The sequence below is a fragment of the Poeciliopsis prolifica genome, unplaced genomic scaffold (assembly GCF_027474105.1).
Source record: "Poeciliopsis prolifica strain line A6 unplaced genomic scaffold, Auburn_PproV2 SCAFFOLD010, whole genome shotgun sequence".
Classification (NCBI taxonomy): Eukaryota; Metazoa; Chordata; class Actinopteri; order Cyprinodontiformes; family Poeciliidae; genus Poeciliopsis; species Poeciliopsis prolifica.
The window spans coordinates 12,215,015-12,232,539 of NW_026562385.1; the positions used below are offsets into that span (position 1 = coordinate 12,215,015).

Sequence of the window (17,525 nt, forward strand, 5' to 3'; positions counted from 1 at the left end):
TCGGTCTATTGAAAAAGACATTCTCTGTCCTGAAGCTGTGTAAACAGAGCCTCCCTCCTCCCCCCCCCCGCCCCCCCCCTCCCCCCACACATAATTTTGTTGCAGAATAACTTAAAAATTATGTTTTATTATGATTTGTGTGTGTGTGTGTGTGGTAAACCAACACCTAGTAAAGGGTAATTGAGAAGTGGGAGGAAAATAATACGTGGATTTTGAACTTTTTTGGTAAATAAAAAAGAAGGTGATGTACATTTGCATGCAGTCCCATATATGGCTAATAGCTCAACCTCAGTCAACCTCACAGGCATGAGAAGAAAATTTTTCACTGCATCATTAAATGACAGAAGACTTTGAAGACTGATAATCAGAGGAGCAATTTGGTCATATGATGGTAATTTTTAAGGTGTTTCATGTACAGAGGGGAAAAAAGAAGAGCTCATGATAACAACACAATTTCACATAATTTAACTGTTTCGTTAGAGCCCCATTAAAATAGATGGTTTAAGTTTTCACAACAATACACTGCCCTCTAGAGGCCAAGACGAAACAACGTTGCAATTATCATTATTATTATTATTATTATTATTATTATTATATTATTATTATTATTACCATTATTTAAAAAGTAATAATTTTAAAAAATAGTGAGGGAAATTAAGGTACATTTAAGTACGTTTTAAGGACTTTTTTGACTCAAAAAGCTGGCTGGACTTGCCACTCACAACATGGCTGATGCGTTAACGTGTTGTTTCCGGTTAATACAACGAAGCCTCTTCATACGCCTCTCTACGCCTGTGTTTTGATTTGCCAGCGGCTATGTCCGTCAAAGACCCCCCAACGTCGCAAAGTCAGACAGTCGGACTCGGAACAGGTTGAAAAGCCCCGGAGGCTCGTAGCTATATTCAAATACGGCTGGTTGCAGGTTGTGACCGGATCTGATACGCAAGCTGGTAAGGAGCTCAGTTTTGGTTTCTTGTCTCATTTGTTTTATTTATTTATTTTTGTTCTTCCCGACTCTCGGTGGTCCCTGTTAGCCTCGCAGACAGACCCGCTTGCTCTCCGACGCGTGAAAAATCACTTCACGGGTTCGGGAGCTTTGCCTCGGTAGAATTATTTTTAGCGAGATCTCGCGTTGGTTCTCGGGCGTTAGTGTTGGCTAGCCGCTATTCTATGTTGCTAAAGCCGGAACATTTTTTCCAGTCGCAAGTTTGGATTAATAACTCAATTAGCCAACGTGTGCTAGTCTCCTCAGTGGGATTTGGAAACACCCCCTACATTAATCAGTTATTCTGCTAAAATAAATTACACAGACAATTTTTTTGTTGTTCGGTTAGCGTAGCAACATGAAGCTAACGCCGTGACCGTGTTGATAGTAAAGACTTCCCACCGCGCCTAGCATGCTCACAATATGAACTGCAGTTTCTACTAAAAGCAGCAGTAAATTCCCTCTATATGTTTCTCGAAGCCATTACTCGTTTGGACAGTTACGTACATTTTTCTGGTCGTTTTCTGGTGTTAGCCTAGCATTTTCCTTTCTGCGTTGTTGTAAAGACATTTATTACAGCCATTAACACTATGGGCTCCTATAACCCTTGTATTATGTTGAGAAATAATTACATGTATGATGTTGTGGGTCATTTTGACCCGTATTGTGTAATTCATCTCAAAACAATCAAAAATGAAGTCAAACTAGTCAGAACTTTATTTAGATTATATACACACTTATGAGAGATGAGAAGAACAGATACACAACTTGAACACTCTTGAGGGTTGGAGATGTCCCACACATTTCTGTGTTAAGGAGCCACAATGATCTTTATCTGTATCCTGAGAGTGGTCATCATTGTGTCCCAACAATGGGACATCAACGGAAGACTCCCAGAACATCCTGTAATGTATTGGTCAATTGTTTGCATGTCTGAGTGAGAAAGCCAACCTCTTTGTGTATTCACATAATAATAAAAGGCAGTTGGGGACTGAGAGCCGAAGGCTCTTTTCCCCTTTTCTGTGGAAAAGTAATCTGTGTCTTCACCCTTCGACCTGTATACTCCAGCTAACACCAGAATTTCGATGTAGGCATGCAAACCAGTTGGATCCAGTTGTTTCCATTTTTCTTGAAAGAAACGTCTCCCCTCCAAGTTGGTCATCTCAAGAATTATCTTCTCTATGGGTGGGGATATGAAAAGCTGAAATGCTGATTCAATGTCAATAACTCTTGTGACGGAAAATCTTGTTGGACCAGGAGTCATTTTGATGACATTAGAAGATGACAATCTGCCTTGGCTTTCGTGTGGTGATGATGACCATCTTATCTTACCATCTTTAGATGTCCACGTCCCCTTTGTGAATGAGAATAGTTGCGTTTCTTGATTTTCATCTGATGAAGAATCGTCCTCTGAATCTCCTCATCTTGGGAAAAATGACAATCTGGATCATCAACAGCATTGTCCTCTGGCTCTGAAGGATCTTCCGTCTCTGAAATTTCTTCATCGACATCGCTATCCCAATTCAAAATCTTCAATGAAGCTTCTTCTTCTGGAGCTCATTTTGGATGTATCTCTCAAAGAAAGGACATGTAAAAGTGACAAGGAGAGGGAAGAGAAAGTCCCTCCTCCACACACACCTGGTTCTCAATAGCTATTCTGAGGCAATCAAAACCAATCACATCAAAGAGGCATGTTTTTTTGTATTTAAACGGCTACTTTATGTCTGGGTCAAAATGACCCACATCATTGAAACGGGTCAAATTGACCTGAGCATAACAAAAGGGATAACCATACTAATACAGTTAGTAAGCTAGCCTGGCCTTTCAGACTAATCTAAACATTTAATTACACATATAATATATATATATATATATATATATATATATATATATATATATATATATATTATATGTGTAATTAAATGTTTAGATTAGTCTGAAAGGCCAGGCTAGCTTACTAACTGTATTAGTATGGTTATCCCTTTTGTTATGCTCAGGTCAATTTGAAGCATAACAAAAGGCTCAAATTGAGCCTTTTGTATATATATATATATATATATATATATATATATATATATATATATTATATATATATATATATATATATATATATATATATATATATATATATAATTATATATATATATATAAAATAGTGGTGCACGTGCAGTTTTAACAAGACAGATTTTTATAATCTAAACCGGTGTCAAATAATCAATCATGCAAAACATGGTTTACATAATCTTTATTGTACACCTCATAGTACAGTTTTAACTCAATTTGGCAATCAATTTCCAAATTGCACAGGCTAGAGAAAACCCCCACATTTGATCATCCATCAAATTAGTTTTCTGATAAATCTATTCAGAAATATTGTCATACAGATTATTAGAATTTACTGACTTACCTTTGCTTTTTATCTTAATGCAAAACCAACTTGTGTGCTGTTTTAAAATGTAAACAAGAAGCCATTGTTTCCACCATTTACAAAAAAAAAAAGATCACAAAGGAATGATAATTCTGGATGTGTTTCTGTTATCAGTTTGGATTCTTGGAACTGCAGCTTAAAAATAGTAAAACAAAAAACAAACAATGTTCTCCGTTTGAGGGGCTGGAACAGCCAGTCACAAGATTGGATAATAAACTCAAACCAAAGATTCGCCGACTCACATTATTGTTTAAATTCTCCGTTATTTTCAATATTGTCACAGTTTTTGTTCTAATCTATATATTAAAATGAATACTGTTATAGCTTACAGTATAGCTCACAACTTTAATCAGTTGCCCTGCACGGTAAATTATTATTGTTACTTCTAGTAGTTGATATTTTGATTTAGTTATATTTTATCACTGTTTTATATGTAGTTATATCTTGTCATATTACCCTCAATTTCTGAGAATTCCCTTAATGTACCTTTCAGATGTGACTTTTGCACTTTATTTAATAAACGCCTGTGTACTTTTATGTGATTCTCATTCTATTTCACATAGTGATGCTCCAATCAGGATTTTGCTGCCGATTCCGATCACCCACAATCACTGCAGATCATCTGAATTGGCTGTTCATTTTTCTCTTCAAGTATAAATCAATCAATCAATCAATCAAATTTTATTTGTATAGCACATTTCAGCTACAAGGCATTTCAAAGTGCTTTACATCATAAACACAAAACACGAAGGCATGCAACATAGAATAAAATACCAAGATTTTTTTTTTTTTTTTTTTCCTCCCTTTTTTTTCCCCCTTTTTCCACTTTCCCTCTTCTTTCCCTTTCTTCCCCCTTCCCTTGACACGGAATTTAAGCGCCTGTTACCGCCGGACTCCGCCGTCCGTTTAACCACGGGTATTCGCCGGGCCCCGTTGCCCACAACAGGAAAAAAAAAAAAAAAAAAAAAAAAAAAAAATTATTACATACATATCCACAAAATCAAATCCATACATATTACATTTCAAATGCAACTCTAAACAGGTGCGTTTTTACTTGAGATTTGAAGGAAGTCAGGGTTTCCGCTGTTTTTACAGTTTTCTGGAAGTTTGTTCCAAAGTTTTGGTGCATAGATGCTGAAAGCTGCTTCTCCTCTCTTGGTTCTGGTTCTGGGGATGCAGAGCAGACCAGAACCAGAAGACCTGAGAGGTCTGGAAGGTTGATACAAACAACAGCAGATCTTTGATGTATTGTGGTGCTAAACCATTCAGTGATTTGTAAACTAACAACAGTATTTAAAATCTATTCTTTGAGCTACAGGGAGCCAGTGGAGGGACTTTAAAACTGGTGATGTGATCTATTTCTGGTTCTAGTGAGAACGCGAGCAGCAGCATTCTGGATCAGTTGCAGCTGTTTGATTGATTTGTTGGACAGGCCTGTGAAGATGCTGTTGCAATAATCAATGCGACTAAAGACAAACGCATGAATGAGTTTCTCTAGATCTGGCTGAGACATTAGTCCTCTAATCCTGGAGATGTTCTTCAGGTGATAGAAGGCCGATTTTGTTACTGTCTTTATGTGGCTCTGGAGGTTCAAGTCCGAGTCCATCACTACTCCCAGGTTTCGGGCCTGATCACTAGTTTTTAGTTGTGATAACTGAAGCTGTGCATTGACTCTAGATCGTTCCTCTTTAGGTCCAAAAATAATGACTTCAGTTTTATTTTTGTTCAGTTGGAGAAAGTTTTGGCACATCCACACATTTATCTGTTCTAAACATTTATTCAGTGATTGGATGGGTTCAGAGTCACCTGGTGACATCGTAATGTAGAGCTGTGTGTCATCCGCATAGTTGTGGTAGCTAATATTATTTCCTGTTATGACCTGAGCTAGTGGGAGAATATAAATATTAAATAAGAGGGGTCCTAGGATTGAACCTTGGGGTACCCCACATGTGACCTTTGACCTCTTTGATGAGAAGTTTCCAATTGAAACAAAGAAATCCCTGTTCTTTATGTAGGATTCAAACCAGTCGAGCACCGAACCAGAGAGTCCAACCCAACTTTCAAGTCGATTCAGTAATATGTCATGGTCGACAGTGTCAAAAGCTGCACTGAGATCCAACAGAACCAGCACCGTGGTTCTCCCACAGTCCGTATTTATATGGATATCATTGAATACTTTTACGAGGGCAGTCTCCGTGCTGTGGTGAGCACGAAAACCAGACTGGAAAGTGTCAAAGCAGTTGGTCATCATGAGGAAACTATTTAATTGTTTACACACAGTTTTTTCAATAACTTTGCTGATGAATGGGAGGTTTGAGATTGGCCTGTAATTCTGCAATAGTGATTTGTCCAGGTTGTTCTTTTTTAACAGTGGTTTGATGACTGCTGTTTTCAAGGCCTGGGGAAAACACCTGATGTAAGCGATGAGTTTACGATTTGGATCAGATCAGTAGCAATAACAGGCAGGACTTTCTTAAAGAAATGTGTGGGAAGGACATCCAGACAGCAGGAGCTTGAACTTAATTGACTTATAATTTCTTCTAGAGTTTTATAATTAAGTAGTTGAAAATGGGTCATTTTTTCTGTATTTGTTTTGTTTTGGTACAGCAATGGTTCTGGCTTTGAAGTTGATGTGCAGATTAATCCTCTGATTTTTTGGATTTTCTCTGAAAAGAAATCAGAAAACTTGTTACAGGCAACATTAGATTGGAGTTCAGGTGGAAACGTCACAGGAGGGTTTGTGAGCCTGTCAACTGTTGCAAATAAAGTTCGAGCATTATTGATGTTTTTCTTTATGACATCTGCAAAGAAAGCCTCCCTTCCATGTTTTAGTGTTAAGTGATAGTTACGTAGTTTTTCTTTGTAGATGTCGTGATGAACGTGAAGTTGAGTTTTACGCCATTGTCGTTCTGCCCTGCGGCAGACTTGTCTTGCAGACCGAACTATTTGTGCATTTCTCCATGGAGATTTCTTTCTACCAGTCAAAACCTTTACTTTAATTGGGGCAATGGAATCAATGATATATGAAACTTTAGACTGAAAATCATCTAACAACTGATCTACATCATTACAGCTTAAGGGTGAGGAGGAAGAGTAGATTTGATTAAATGTTTCTGCTGTGTTTTCTGTGAAAGAACGTTTTGTGACAGTATCTGTTTGTCCAAGTGGGTCAAAGAATAAAGAACCTTCAAAGATAACAGCGAAGTGATCCGACAGGGCGACATCAGTTACAGAGACATTGGAAATATTCACACCCTTACTGATAACCAGGTCCAGTGTGTGTCCTTGAGTGTGTGTTGCTTGTTTAATATGTTGTGTTAAACCAAAATTTTCTAAAATATCAGAGAGCTTTTTTGCTCCTCTGTTTTCGGGTTTGTCCACATGAATGTTGAAATCACCAACAATTATTAAACAATCATAATCAATGCATATGAGAGAAAGAAGATCATTCAAGTCAGTAAAGAAATTTTCCACATATGCTGGAGTTTTGTATAAAGTTAGTGTCAAAGTTCGTTTGAAGCCTTTAACCTGAATTCCAAGATACTCAAAAGATGTGAAATGACCGAAAGAGATTTTAATACAGTTTATGGTATTTTTAAATATAGAAGCCACGCCTCCTCCTTTTTTATGTTTTCTATTCTCACTTAAAAAATTGTAGTCAGGAGGCGCTGATTCAATGAGTACAATTTGGTCATTATCGTCATTCAACCATGTTTCTGTCAGAAACATAACATCAACATTATACTCAGTGATGAAATCATTAATTAACAGAGCTTTAGCACAGAGTGATCTGATATTTAAAAGAGCTATTTTAAGTGGCTTGGAGGCCAAAAGATTTTCAGTCTGAGGTTCCTTTAGGCAGGGGATCACTCTGAGGTTTGAATTAGGACCGCTGTATTTCATATTTCTATTTTTTGTAAATTTTCTTGTAGTGATCCGGACAGGTAATGTCCTGTTCTGCATTTCCAGGGGGCCAGATGCATTCTGGAGGAAGACGGGTGTAAAGATAATATCTGGTCCCCGGCCTCAGACCTCAGAAACGCAGAGTGATGGATCCTCTGGGAGGTCAGGGGCAGGTTGCTTAAATGTAGTGATGTCTGCTACGTGAGTGCTAAGGAGAGACGTGCCGAGGCGAACCTGTTGATTCATTCCATCTGTAAATTTAAGAAACTCTGGTCCGGAAGACATTTCTTCATTGGTATCCATTGAATCCTGTGAATGCTTGGAGGAGCAGAGAGGGAGGGGGGAAGGAGCGAGGGAAGCAGTCGCTCCGTCTCCAGTCGATTTATCAGCTTGTTTTGGAATATCGTGCTCCTGATCCGGGGAGCGTTCCATCCTGGTCAGACATCCTTGAGCCTGTTCTTCTGACGCGATGATCCTGTTGCTGTCCTTGTTGATAAAATAAAAAAGGTTTGCAGCGAGTAGCTTTATCCCATGTTTATTAAGATTGCGTCCTCTTCCAAAAAGGTGAAAGCGCTGCCAATAGATCCAGAGGTTATCGATGAAGGTCACTGAGCTGGTAGAGCAGGCTTTAATCAGCCATTTGTTGATCGTGAGCAGCCTGGAGTGTTTTTCGTCTCCCCATTGAGGTGATGGAATTGGACCACTGAGAAATAACTTCATTCTCAGTTTTCCCATAGTGTCCAGAAGAATGTTAAAGTCCTTTTTTAGAATCTCAGACTTTTGCTTTGCCAGATCGTTGGCTCCAACATGCACAACTAAAGTCTCAATATCTGGCTGATCAGTGGTTAGAGAGAGCAGTTTGTTGGTTAAATCAGATACAGTGTCACCAGGAAAATACATCACTCTTGTTTTCCTTGGATTGCAAACGTCACTGATTCCCTTTACTGCCTCATCTCCAACAACAAGCACTTTTGGGTTACCTTTAGTTTTCCTGGTGGTCGCTTTGTCCTTGGGAGCTTTGGGGGATGGATGTGTTGGTCTTGCCTCACTGTTGATGTTTGAAGGCGAAGTTTCACTCAGAGGCTCAGGCTGGAGTGCAGAAAATCTGTTTTTCAGTGGGATTCCCACAGAGTCAGAATGTTTTGAGGCTCTTGCTGGTTGCTTTGTCCGTGGGGTCGGTGGAGGCGTTTTAGTTGCAGCTGCTTGTTTGTCTTTCTTTGGCGGAGCAGGTGTTGAAGTTGAAGGTGGGTTTCGGCTCAGAGCCGGCCACGCTGATTCGTCCAGGTGCGGGGTTCTCCCTGATAATCGTCTCATCGGATCCGCAGTGCGAGACTCCCGTTTCGGCTTGGCACCCAGAGCGTTCCAGGGTGAGCTGCTCGGTGCAGGGCGCACGACCTCTCCGTTGATTTGAGGAAGAGTTGTTTCATTTCCACAAGTAGCGTTGATCTCAAAGTTCACCTCCAGTAGTTTAATCTTCATTTCTATAAACTGAAGTCGTTGTAAAATACTGCTCATGTCCTTGGGGTCAGCCAGAGGCATTTTGCCCTGGTTTAACTTGGAGGTAAAGAAAAGTAAGGTGAAAATAAAAGTAAGAAAATCCCCCAGTCCTTAGGTTTGGAAAAATCCAGTTAAGATGTCAATAATGTAAATATAACTATAAAAACTGTCGCCTTAAAATTAAAAAATAATTCACAGGCAGAGTTATCAGTAAGGACGAGAGAGAGCAGGATAAGCTGTTCCTCCTTCGGCAGTCAGCCGAAAATATGCAACTCTGTGTGAAAATTACTACTTAATAATTACTCAGACAAAAGGACAAGTGAGTTACTTTTGATTGGTTTTGTGCGATCAGACACTTTTTCACAAAAATCAGCCAATTATGATTGGTGGCCGATTGATCGGCACGCCTTTAATTTCACACTGTACATGCTGAGAAATTATCTCAATTTATTGGCTGGGTAAATGGGGTCAATTTGATCCCAGGAGCTGTACGCAGTCTAGCGGGGTGGCATTGATCACGCGTGTGCTTTTAAGAGGTTTTTGAAAAATATGTATGTGGTTCAGTCTGACAGGACGTGCTGCCTGGGAGGCAGGACAGATATTGCTCTGTCCTGTCGCTGAAACTGGAAGTTGTTATAATCACAATGTTCTTAACCACACATTTTGCTTTTGTTTTAAAAAACTATTTTTTTCCTCCTAAAAAAAATGAAACAACCACAGGTTTTGTTGTTTTTATCTCTGTCTCAGAGCATAAACCATTTAAATTTTATAACCTACTAGAGTGAGTCTAAACAATTGAGAAGTTCCAGCTAAAGGTTTCTGATGCAGGAATATAATTCGAATAATAATTGAAGTGGACATCTCCATTTTTACGGTTCATATTTACAGTGAACTTTTACCTGGAAGTGGCTTTCTTTAAAAATCCCGTTTTGTTTCTTTTTGGGAGTTTAAGAATGAAAGGAAGTGAAAGTTCTTTGTAGTATAAGAGAACCATGCTTTTACCGAGGTGCGTTTTCCCCTGCCAAGTTGATTCAAATTTTGGTTTAAGAAAAAAAATCCTGAAACATACAGAATCACTATAATCGTGATCCTATCCTCTCCTCTCCGTCCATCCCGAACGCGTCTCCTGCTTCCTCTCGCATTTCTGTCGGATGAACTCTGGAGGAAGTAACTGCTCGTCCGTCTCCCCTGCAGGAAGGTCTCAGCGCAGCGTGGGTGCCCAGGGATCCACTGCCTGAGTGTGGCGACAGCGGCGGCCGAGACCCCAGAGACATGAACCACACCAAGGGCGGCTTGGTGATCTTCACCGCCAACTCGCACTCGTCGAGCCGCGAGCTGGGCAAGAGGATTGCCGAGTGAGTATAGGAGGGTCCGCTGACATTGCCGTCGCTCTGCAGCACTCCGTTAGCTCAGTGTGAACAGACGGCAGGAGTTCCTCACGACTCAGCCTGGTTTTATCTGCTACGCAGAAGGTGAAAGTGTTGGTCAAACTTCTCGTGCTGATGTGAAACAGGAAGAGAGAGCAGAAAATGGTTGGATGTTTCACATCTCTGTGTGACGCTAACTTTAAGATCTGCTTAAATTTAAGCACGTCTTATGTGCGGAGGAAAGCTGGTGTTGCTTTGATAAGTTTTCATTTGTCCAGGAGGAATGCAACAAACAATAATTTTAGGTCAGATCTTCCAAGTCTCACCGAAACGTGTCGTTGAGCTTCTGGATAGTTATTTGTCTTGGACACTGATGGTCACGTTTGTAAATGTGACATTTCACATATCGGCCTGTCATTTTTAACCCAGAACCTGGATTAGGGACAGACTTTAAAAATGTCAAAATGTAAACACAGCAGAGAAATAAACCACTGCAGCAGCGTCACAGAGTTAAAGGAAAATCAATCAGAACCAGTTGGAATCGCCTTTCTTCCCATTTGTTTGGCAACACGTCAGGTTACCAACTTTGAGCTTATTTTATGTGTGAATAAAATCTAAACAGTGCAGATCCCTCTTTGCAGACTGAAGCTACAACCTTTGACTATATAAAGTTAAGTTTAGAGGAAATGAACAGCTTGGCTCGCTCTGCTGGCGCTAAACGGCAGCACTTGAATTCAGCATGTTCACAAACCGAAAGCATCTCCTCTGATAAATGTCACTTTCTTTTTTTTTTCTTGTCTGAAATTTTTTTCTTAACCTTTTTTTCAGTGCTTTGAAAACGTGTATTTGCTAAAGATATCTAGTCATGGACTATTATTTGTGTTCGACTAAAGTCAACATGGTGTATGATTGTGAAGCCGCAGAAGTTCTTAACTTTTCAGATTTCTGTTTGTGAAATTATTAAAATGATGTCACCTGTTCCTTCTACTTCTGTTCAGCCTATGTGCTTTATGTGTCCATGACATAAAATGCATTGAAATCTTATTTTTTAATTGTTTTAGTCTTTGTTTGAAGTTATGATGGTTGGTGTAAATTGTGGAGCAGTTTAGTCAACTGCTGCCGTTTTAAATGTGCTATGCTGGTAGATTTGACCTTCTGATATCATTTGGTCTCATTTTTGTTTGGTTTCCTCTCCTCCATCCAGGCGGTTAGGAGTGGAGCTGGGAAAGGTTCAGGTGTACCAGGAAGCAAACAGAGGTGAGGTGATGACCTAGAGGAAGTACCTTCTCCATAACTGTTTACTATAAGACCAGTGGCACCAAAGATATATGAATATGTGTTGTCAAACTGTTCTACGCAATATGTTTGGGAAAATGATCTGTGGGTTTTTGTAGATGTTGTTTTTGAGGTCGTCATAGCAGCCAGTAAAAAAAAGCACAATGTTTTAAAAACGCATACTGTAGCTTTTTATGTATTATTTCTTTTATTTTGTCACATTACAATCACAAGCTAAAATGTGACAAATATGAAGTAGCACTTATGATGTAATAGAGAAATAATTTTCAAAATCTGCTACATCAGCATTAATATTTAGTTTGTATTGAAGCTTAATAATGAAATAGTCATTAAATTGTAAGGATGTTTAAAACTCAAAATTAATTGTCCATTGAACCTCAGCAGCCACCTGGGCTGATGGTGTGTGTGTGTGTGTGTGTGTGTGTGTGTGTGTGTGTGTGTGTGTGTGTGTGTGTGTGTACAGGTATTGATTATTTTAATTATCGATTGTTCTGCTACAGTTGAGGCACCGTGTTCCAAAATTAAGGAGTGACAAAATAAATGTTTTTTTTATTTTTATCAGTAACTACATAAATTATATGTTAATAAAATATGTTTTGCTCAAATAAAATAGATTTAGTAATCAATAAAAGAATGTTTCTGTGAGGTCTTCTGGTTTATTTTACATAAATTAAACAAGTGAACTAAGTTACAACACCTCACACGTTTTTGATAAATGAGTATTGCTCTTTTTGTAGATCAAAACTTCGCCGTAGCATTTCGATTTAACCGTCTACTGCGTCAAAACAAATTCGAAAATCACTAAACTCAAAATTAAGGGACCATGCAGGATTTTCTTTGGACAGTTTTGTCCAAATTTTCTTCCCTTCGGAAGCCTGGCGATCAGCCGATACACAAAAAGCCAATCTTGATTTGTTTCTCCTGCGCAACACAAATTTAAAAGACCTCCAGGAATTTATTCCAGTTCTGTGATGGTTGTTTTCTACTTCCGCTCTGGTTGTGAAGAGCTGGTTCTGTTTGCCTCTCAGGATAACACATTGACTTGCTGGTTGCTGATTCTTAAACTTTGAAACCTTTCCAAACACTTCCAGAGGTTTTATTTTAGCACAGCTGATGCAAGTCGAAGCAAATCAAAACTTGATTTAATTGAAGCCACTCTGGTGAGGCCGCAGTGCAGTACACGTTTCCGTAAAACAGAAATGCCGATTTGAAGTTCATTTGAAGTGAACTGCAGCTGCTAGTTCACTTCGTCGGACCTGATAACAGTTTAGTTTTTGCTCCCACTGGGAGGATTCTGCCTCTAATCCCTGGTTTAGTTCTGGAATGCTGGTATGTCCAGTTTTCCACAGCAGTGTGGTAGGCAGATAGGAGACGGGGGGAAAGCAAACTTCACAGGCTTTGTTATGAGATAACAGGGCGTGTTTGTGCAGCTGACTGTATTTTTCTTTTTTCCCCGCATCTTGTCCATGTTTCTGTAGAAACGCGGGTACAGATCCAGGAATCGGTGCGAGGCAAAGATGTCTTCATCATCCAGACTGTGTCAAAGTAAGAACCAGAGCACACATAACCTCAGAAAGCATTTACATCCCGCATTTCCAAAGACCATTTAATTGTGTAAGTTTACATTTAGAAAATAAGTTGGCTTAGTGGGAACAAGCTGATTTTAACACGAAGAAGACAACAGGAAATAGTTGAAGGATGTTGGAGCACCATGTTGTTGTTTTTGTTTTTAGTGACTACCTGTAATTTGAATTACATTTCTTATTTAATGGAAAAATAGCAATCACAAAACTGTCTTCTCAACCTTAGCTGAATATCAAAAAAGTTTTTGTGATGTAAATGCAGTCAGTGAGTGAAGAATGCCAAGAAAAAGATCCAAGTGAATTGTTTGCTGACTCATAAATACATTTTTCCCGTGTCATAAGTGAAACAATCTGTTGAACTAGAAATGTTGTCAATATTAAGAATTTATTTACTCAAAACAAGCATCTGCATCTGGCTGAAAACTTACTTGGAAGTCAGTTGTATCAGTCCGATCCGGACTGCAGTTCAGTCCAGATCGGCACTGTGTAATGGAGGGCTATGGGTTGTTCGTTTGGCCACAGTGATGTCACACATGACTCCGCCTCCTTCAAGAGCTTCAGAGGGAAATGCATTTTTTTTTTTTCTAGAAAATGACATTGTTTTACTTGTTTGTTCTTTTTCTCTGCATCAGGGACGTCAACACCACCATCATGGAGATGCTGATCATGGTGTACGCCTGCAGGACGTCGTGCGCGCGCAGCATCACCGGCGTCCTGCCCTACTTCCCCTACAGCAAGCAGTGCAAGATGAGGAAGAGGGGCTCCATCGTCTCCAAGCTCATCGCCTCCATGGTGTGTAAAGCCGGTAAGTATGAGAAGGCTGGACTCTCACACACTGTCATTTATTTATTCAATATTCAGAATTAATTGTGTACATTGGTGAACATGGGCGTGTGTGTACAGGCCTCACCCATCTGATCACTATGGACCTCCATCAGAAGGAGATTCAGGGCTTCTTCAACATTCCAGTGGACAATCTGAGAGCGTCTCCGTTTCTGCTTCAGTACATCCAAGAGGAGGTAAAAAAAAGAAAAAAGAAAAAGGTCCTAAATTTTTGTATCTGAAATGAAGGCCTTAAAATCTCTTAAATTAATTTTTTAAAAAGCAAGGTGGTCTTAAATATGTTACTCACAGGTCTTAAATTTTGTCTTGGCAGGATTAACCTTGTATAGTCTATGTATTTAGTTTTTTCTCACAAGACTTTTCTGTCAGGCAAAATGTTGAATTACGCAGGCATCTTCGTTGTGTTATTTGATTCACTGCTAGCATATTTTGTTAACTAGCTTTTTATACGTCTACTATGGTGGTGTTCAGATTTAGCGCCTGTTTGTTGGACGTTTGTATATATTTTTTGGAGATCTAGATCTTAAATTCCATTAATAATGGTCTCATTTTATATTATACATATATATTTTTTACATTCAAACCCTCAGATCCCCGACTACAGAAATGCTGTAATTGTTGCGAAATCTCCGGCCTCTGCTAAAAGGTACAGTACGTTCTCCTTCATCTGCTGGTTAGAGTAGAGCTCTGGTTGTCTCTCTTTGTTTTACTGTGACTTTACAGACAAGAGTTGCAATGTCTCTCAAAAGTTTTCACTTTATTTCATGGTAGCCACTTTCCCCCAGAGGCCAGATTGTGGAATGGACGACTCACTAATCGCCATTGTTCCCTAACAAACTTCTACAGCCTTCTACATTTAGAAAACACAATTTTTTTCCCACTTCACATCATTTTGCTAAATCTGTTAAAAACATTGTCTATAGTTTGAATTTGATAAACGTTGAAATGTCTCCAGTGGTAGAAGAAACTTTGTAACTGCGTAGACAGCCTCTAAATGGAGGACGTTGTGTTGCTAAGCAGCCTGTGGCTGGTTTGTCCTCTGCCCGGGGTTCAGGGCTCAGTCGTTCGCCGAGCGGCTGCGTCTCGGCATCGCGGTGATCCACGGAGAAGCTCAGGACGCCGAGTCGGACCAGGTGGACGGACGCCACTCTCCCCCCACCGTCAAAACCACCGGAGCCATTCACCCAAGCATGGAGATACCATGTAAAGTGCCAATTCTAACCCCAACATCTCCATTGTTTAACCCTGCAGTATTTATCATAGACATTGATTTGTGTCTGCAGTGCTGATCCCTAAAGAAAAGCCTCCAATCACAGTGGTGGGAGACGTAGGGGGACGCATCGCCATCATAGTGGTGAGATGGGCGATGATCGTTCGCGCCAGACTTGCCTCGATTTAAATTTTGAGCCACTTGCGTTGACGAGCTTGTTCCGCAGGATGACATCATCGATGACGTCGACAGCTTTGTGGCGGCGGCAGAGACGCTGAAGGAGAGAGGCGCCTACAAGATTTTTGTCATGGCGACACACGGGCTCCTCTCCTCGGACGCCCCGAGGTTCATAGAAGAGTCTGCCATTGACGAGGTCAGAGCTTCTACCTTCATGCGTCTTTTTGTTGCTGTAATGTCCTTCTTCACAGTTTCCTCCTCCGTCCTTCAGGTGGTGGTGACCAACACCATCCCCCACGAGCTACAGAAGCTCCAGTGCCCAAAGATCAAAACGGTAGACATCAGCATGATTCTGTCGGAGGCCATCCGCCGCATCCACAACGGAGAGTCCATGTCTTATCTGTTCCGCAACATCGGTGTGGACGACTGAGCCGCGCCGAGTCACACTTTTTACCGTGACTTTCTATCCCTGTGGGAACGATCCTTTCCCTCTCGCACTAACACAGCTTCAGAGCCAGAGGTTAATCTATTGGTTGATTTGAGGTCAGGTTCGTGTTTGTGCTGGAATACAAAACAAAATCCACTCGTTATGCTATATTTATGTTTGCTCCTAGCCCATAATCCTGCACAACCTAATTCTAACAGCGACCTTCAAGGTCTTTCTCTGATGACACAAACTGACGAATCCAGTTTACAAACTACCCCAACTGACACACATCTGCTCTTCCTTAAACTAGTCACACCCCTTGAGTTTTTCACATTTTGTCTTTTTACAATCACAAACATCAGTGTGTTTTATTGGGATTTTGATTGATAGACCTACTAATTAAAGAAAAATTTTATACATTTTGATACTTTCTATCCCCACCACGTGATGCTTCTGCTGCTACATTTCACTGTGTGGATGATGTGTTCAGGGTAATGTGTCACGTTCTGGTATGTCAGGACTGCTTTTGGCATTTTTCACTTTAAAGTCCACGATCTACATGTCTTTTTTCCCCTCTCCTTATGGGAATAATCTGGACTTGCAGTGAAAAATTGAAGTGTACCTACTAATATTTAATAGAGTGGAACAAATAAATTGGCCCCAATTTCTTTAATTCTTTAATTTTAGGTGATACCTACCACCACAAAGATCTGAAAACCAGCCACTGTCTCCTTTATAGCCACCCCACCTTTACCAACTTAGCAACTTTGTTGCTATATTTAGCAACTTTTCAAATTCATTATCATTCAGAAAATTGCCATCAGTGCACCCCTAAATGTTAGACCTCCGATCTACATGAGATCATCAAAGATGCATTCCAGAGGTTTGCTGCATCTCCAGGATTGTGAAACGATTTTTTTTGTGGGCCCACTGTTAAAGCTACAAACTCTCACAGCACACAGAAAAAAAAAACTTTTCTGCTGAAGTTTGAGGTTATAATTTGACAGAATGTGGAAAAGCTTACTCAGTGATCAGTCTTTAATATATCTATAGACTACTGTCTAAACATTTCATTATCTTCCTTACATGCCTTCTACATTATTTTTCACTCTAAAAACTAATTGCTGTCAGATTTTTTGCAACGAATGTCTCCCGTTTAGATCAGTTAGAGGTTGTACTGAGAGGCTCGGTGCCTTCTGCAGGGGTTTGAACACAAGCTTTCGCGGCTTCGCTGCATTTCTGTTAATGTCACTGATTGCTTATTGAAACTTCTGGATTATGCAGGTTGAAGCTAATTAACCTATGCTGAGTATTTTTCAATATAATTGTCTTTTTTTTATTATTATTATTTTATTTTCAAGTTTATTGATAGTTTACCTCCCAGCTAGCCATATATGTGTAGTTGCCATAGAGTTAGATTATGATGTGTCAAATGTTTGTATTTTTTTTATTTTTATTTAACTGGAATGAATTGAAACGTTTTCAAAATTCTAACTGGAAATCAGATTTAATCACCCGTGTAATGTTTTTTATTCATAACTCATATGAATCATTGTGCCATCATTACAGCGCTTCCATTTAATGTTGGGTTCTGCCATAAGTGAGCAACTTTTGTTGGTGAATCTGAGAAACTTTGTTGTCTTTTAAATTTGTTTTATTGTCATTTTTAGATTTGAAGGCGAGAATAAAATAATGTTACATATGATGGTTGGAAGGTTTTTAATGATGATGAAATGGGTAAATACTTGATCCTTGGATCTGTGTGGAGGAGATGAGTTTAGTTTGTTGTAATAGGAAATGTTCCAAACT

General features: G+C 39.6%; 1 protein-coding gene across 1 annotated transcript; it reads left to right on the forward strand.

Annotated features, from left to right (window-relative positions):
• Positions 1–813: 813 nt before the first annotated feature.
• On the forward strand, positions 814–17,419 carry prpsap2 (phosphoribosyl pyrophosphate synthetase-associated protein 2). Its single transcript, XM_055035120.1, has 11 exons — positions 814–950; positions 10,008–10,168; positions 11,385–11,437; positions 12,955–13,021; positions 13,692–13,864; positions 13,963–14,078; positions 14,493–14,548; positions 14,957–15,105; positions 15,186–15,256; positions 15,339–15,485; positions 15,561–17,419. The coding sequence occupies exons 2-11, from the start codon at positions 10,086–10,088 to the stop codon at positions 15,717–15,719; spliced, it is 1,074 nt and encodes a 357-aa protein (XP_054891095.1). The 5' UTR covers positions 814–950; positions 10,008–10,085; the 3' UTR covers positions 15,720–17,419.
• The last annotated feature ends 106 nt before the right edge of the window (positions 17,420–17,525 follow it).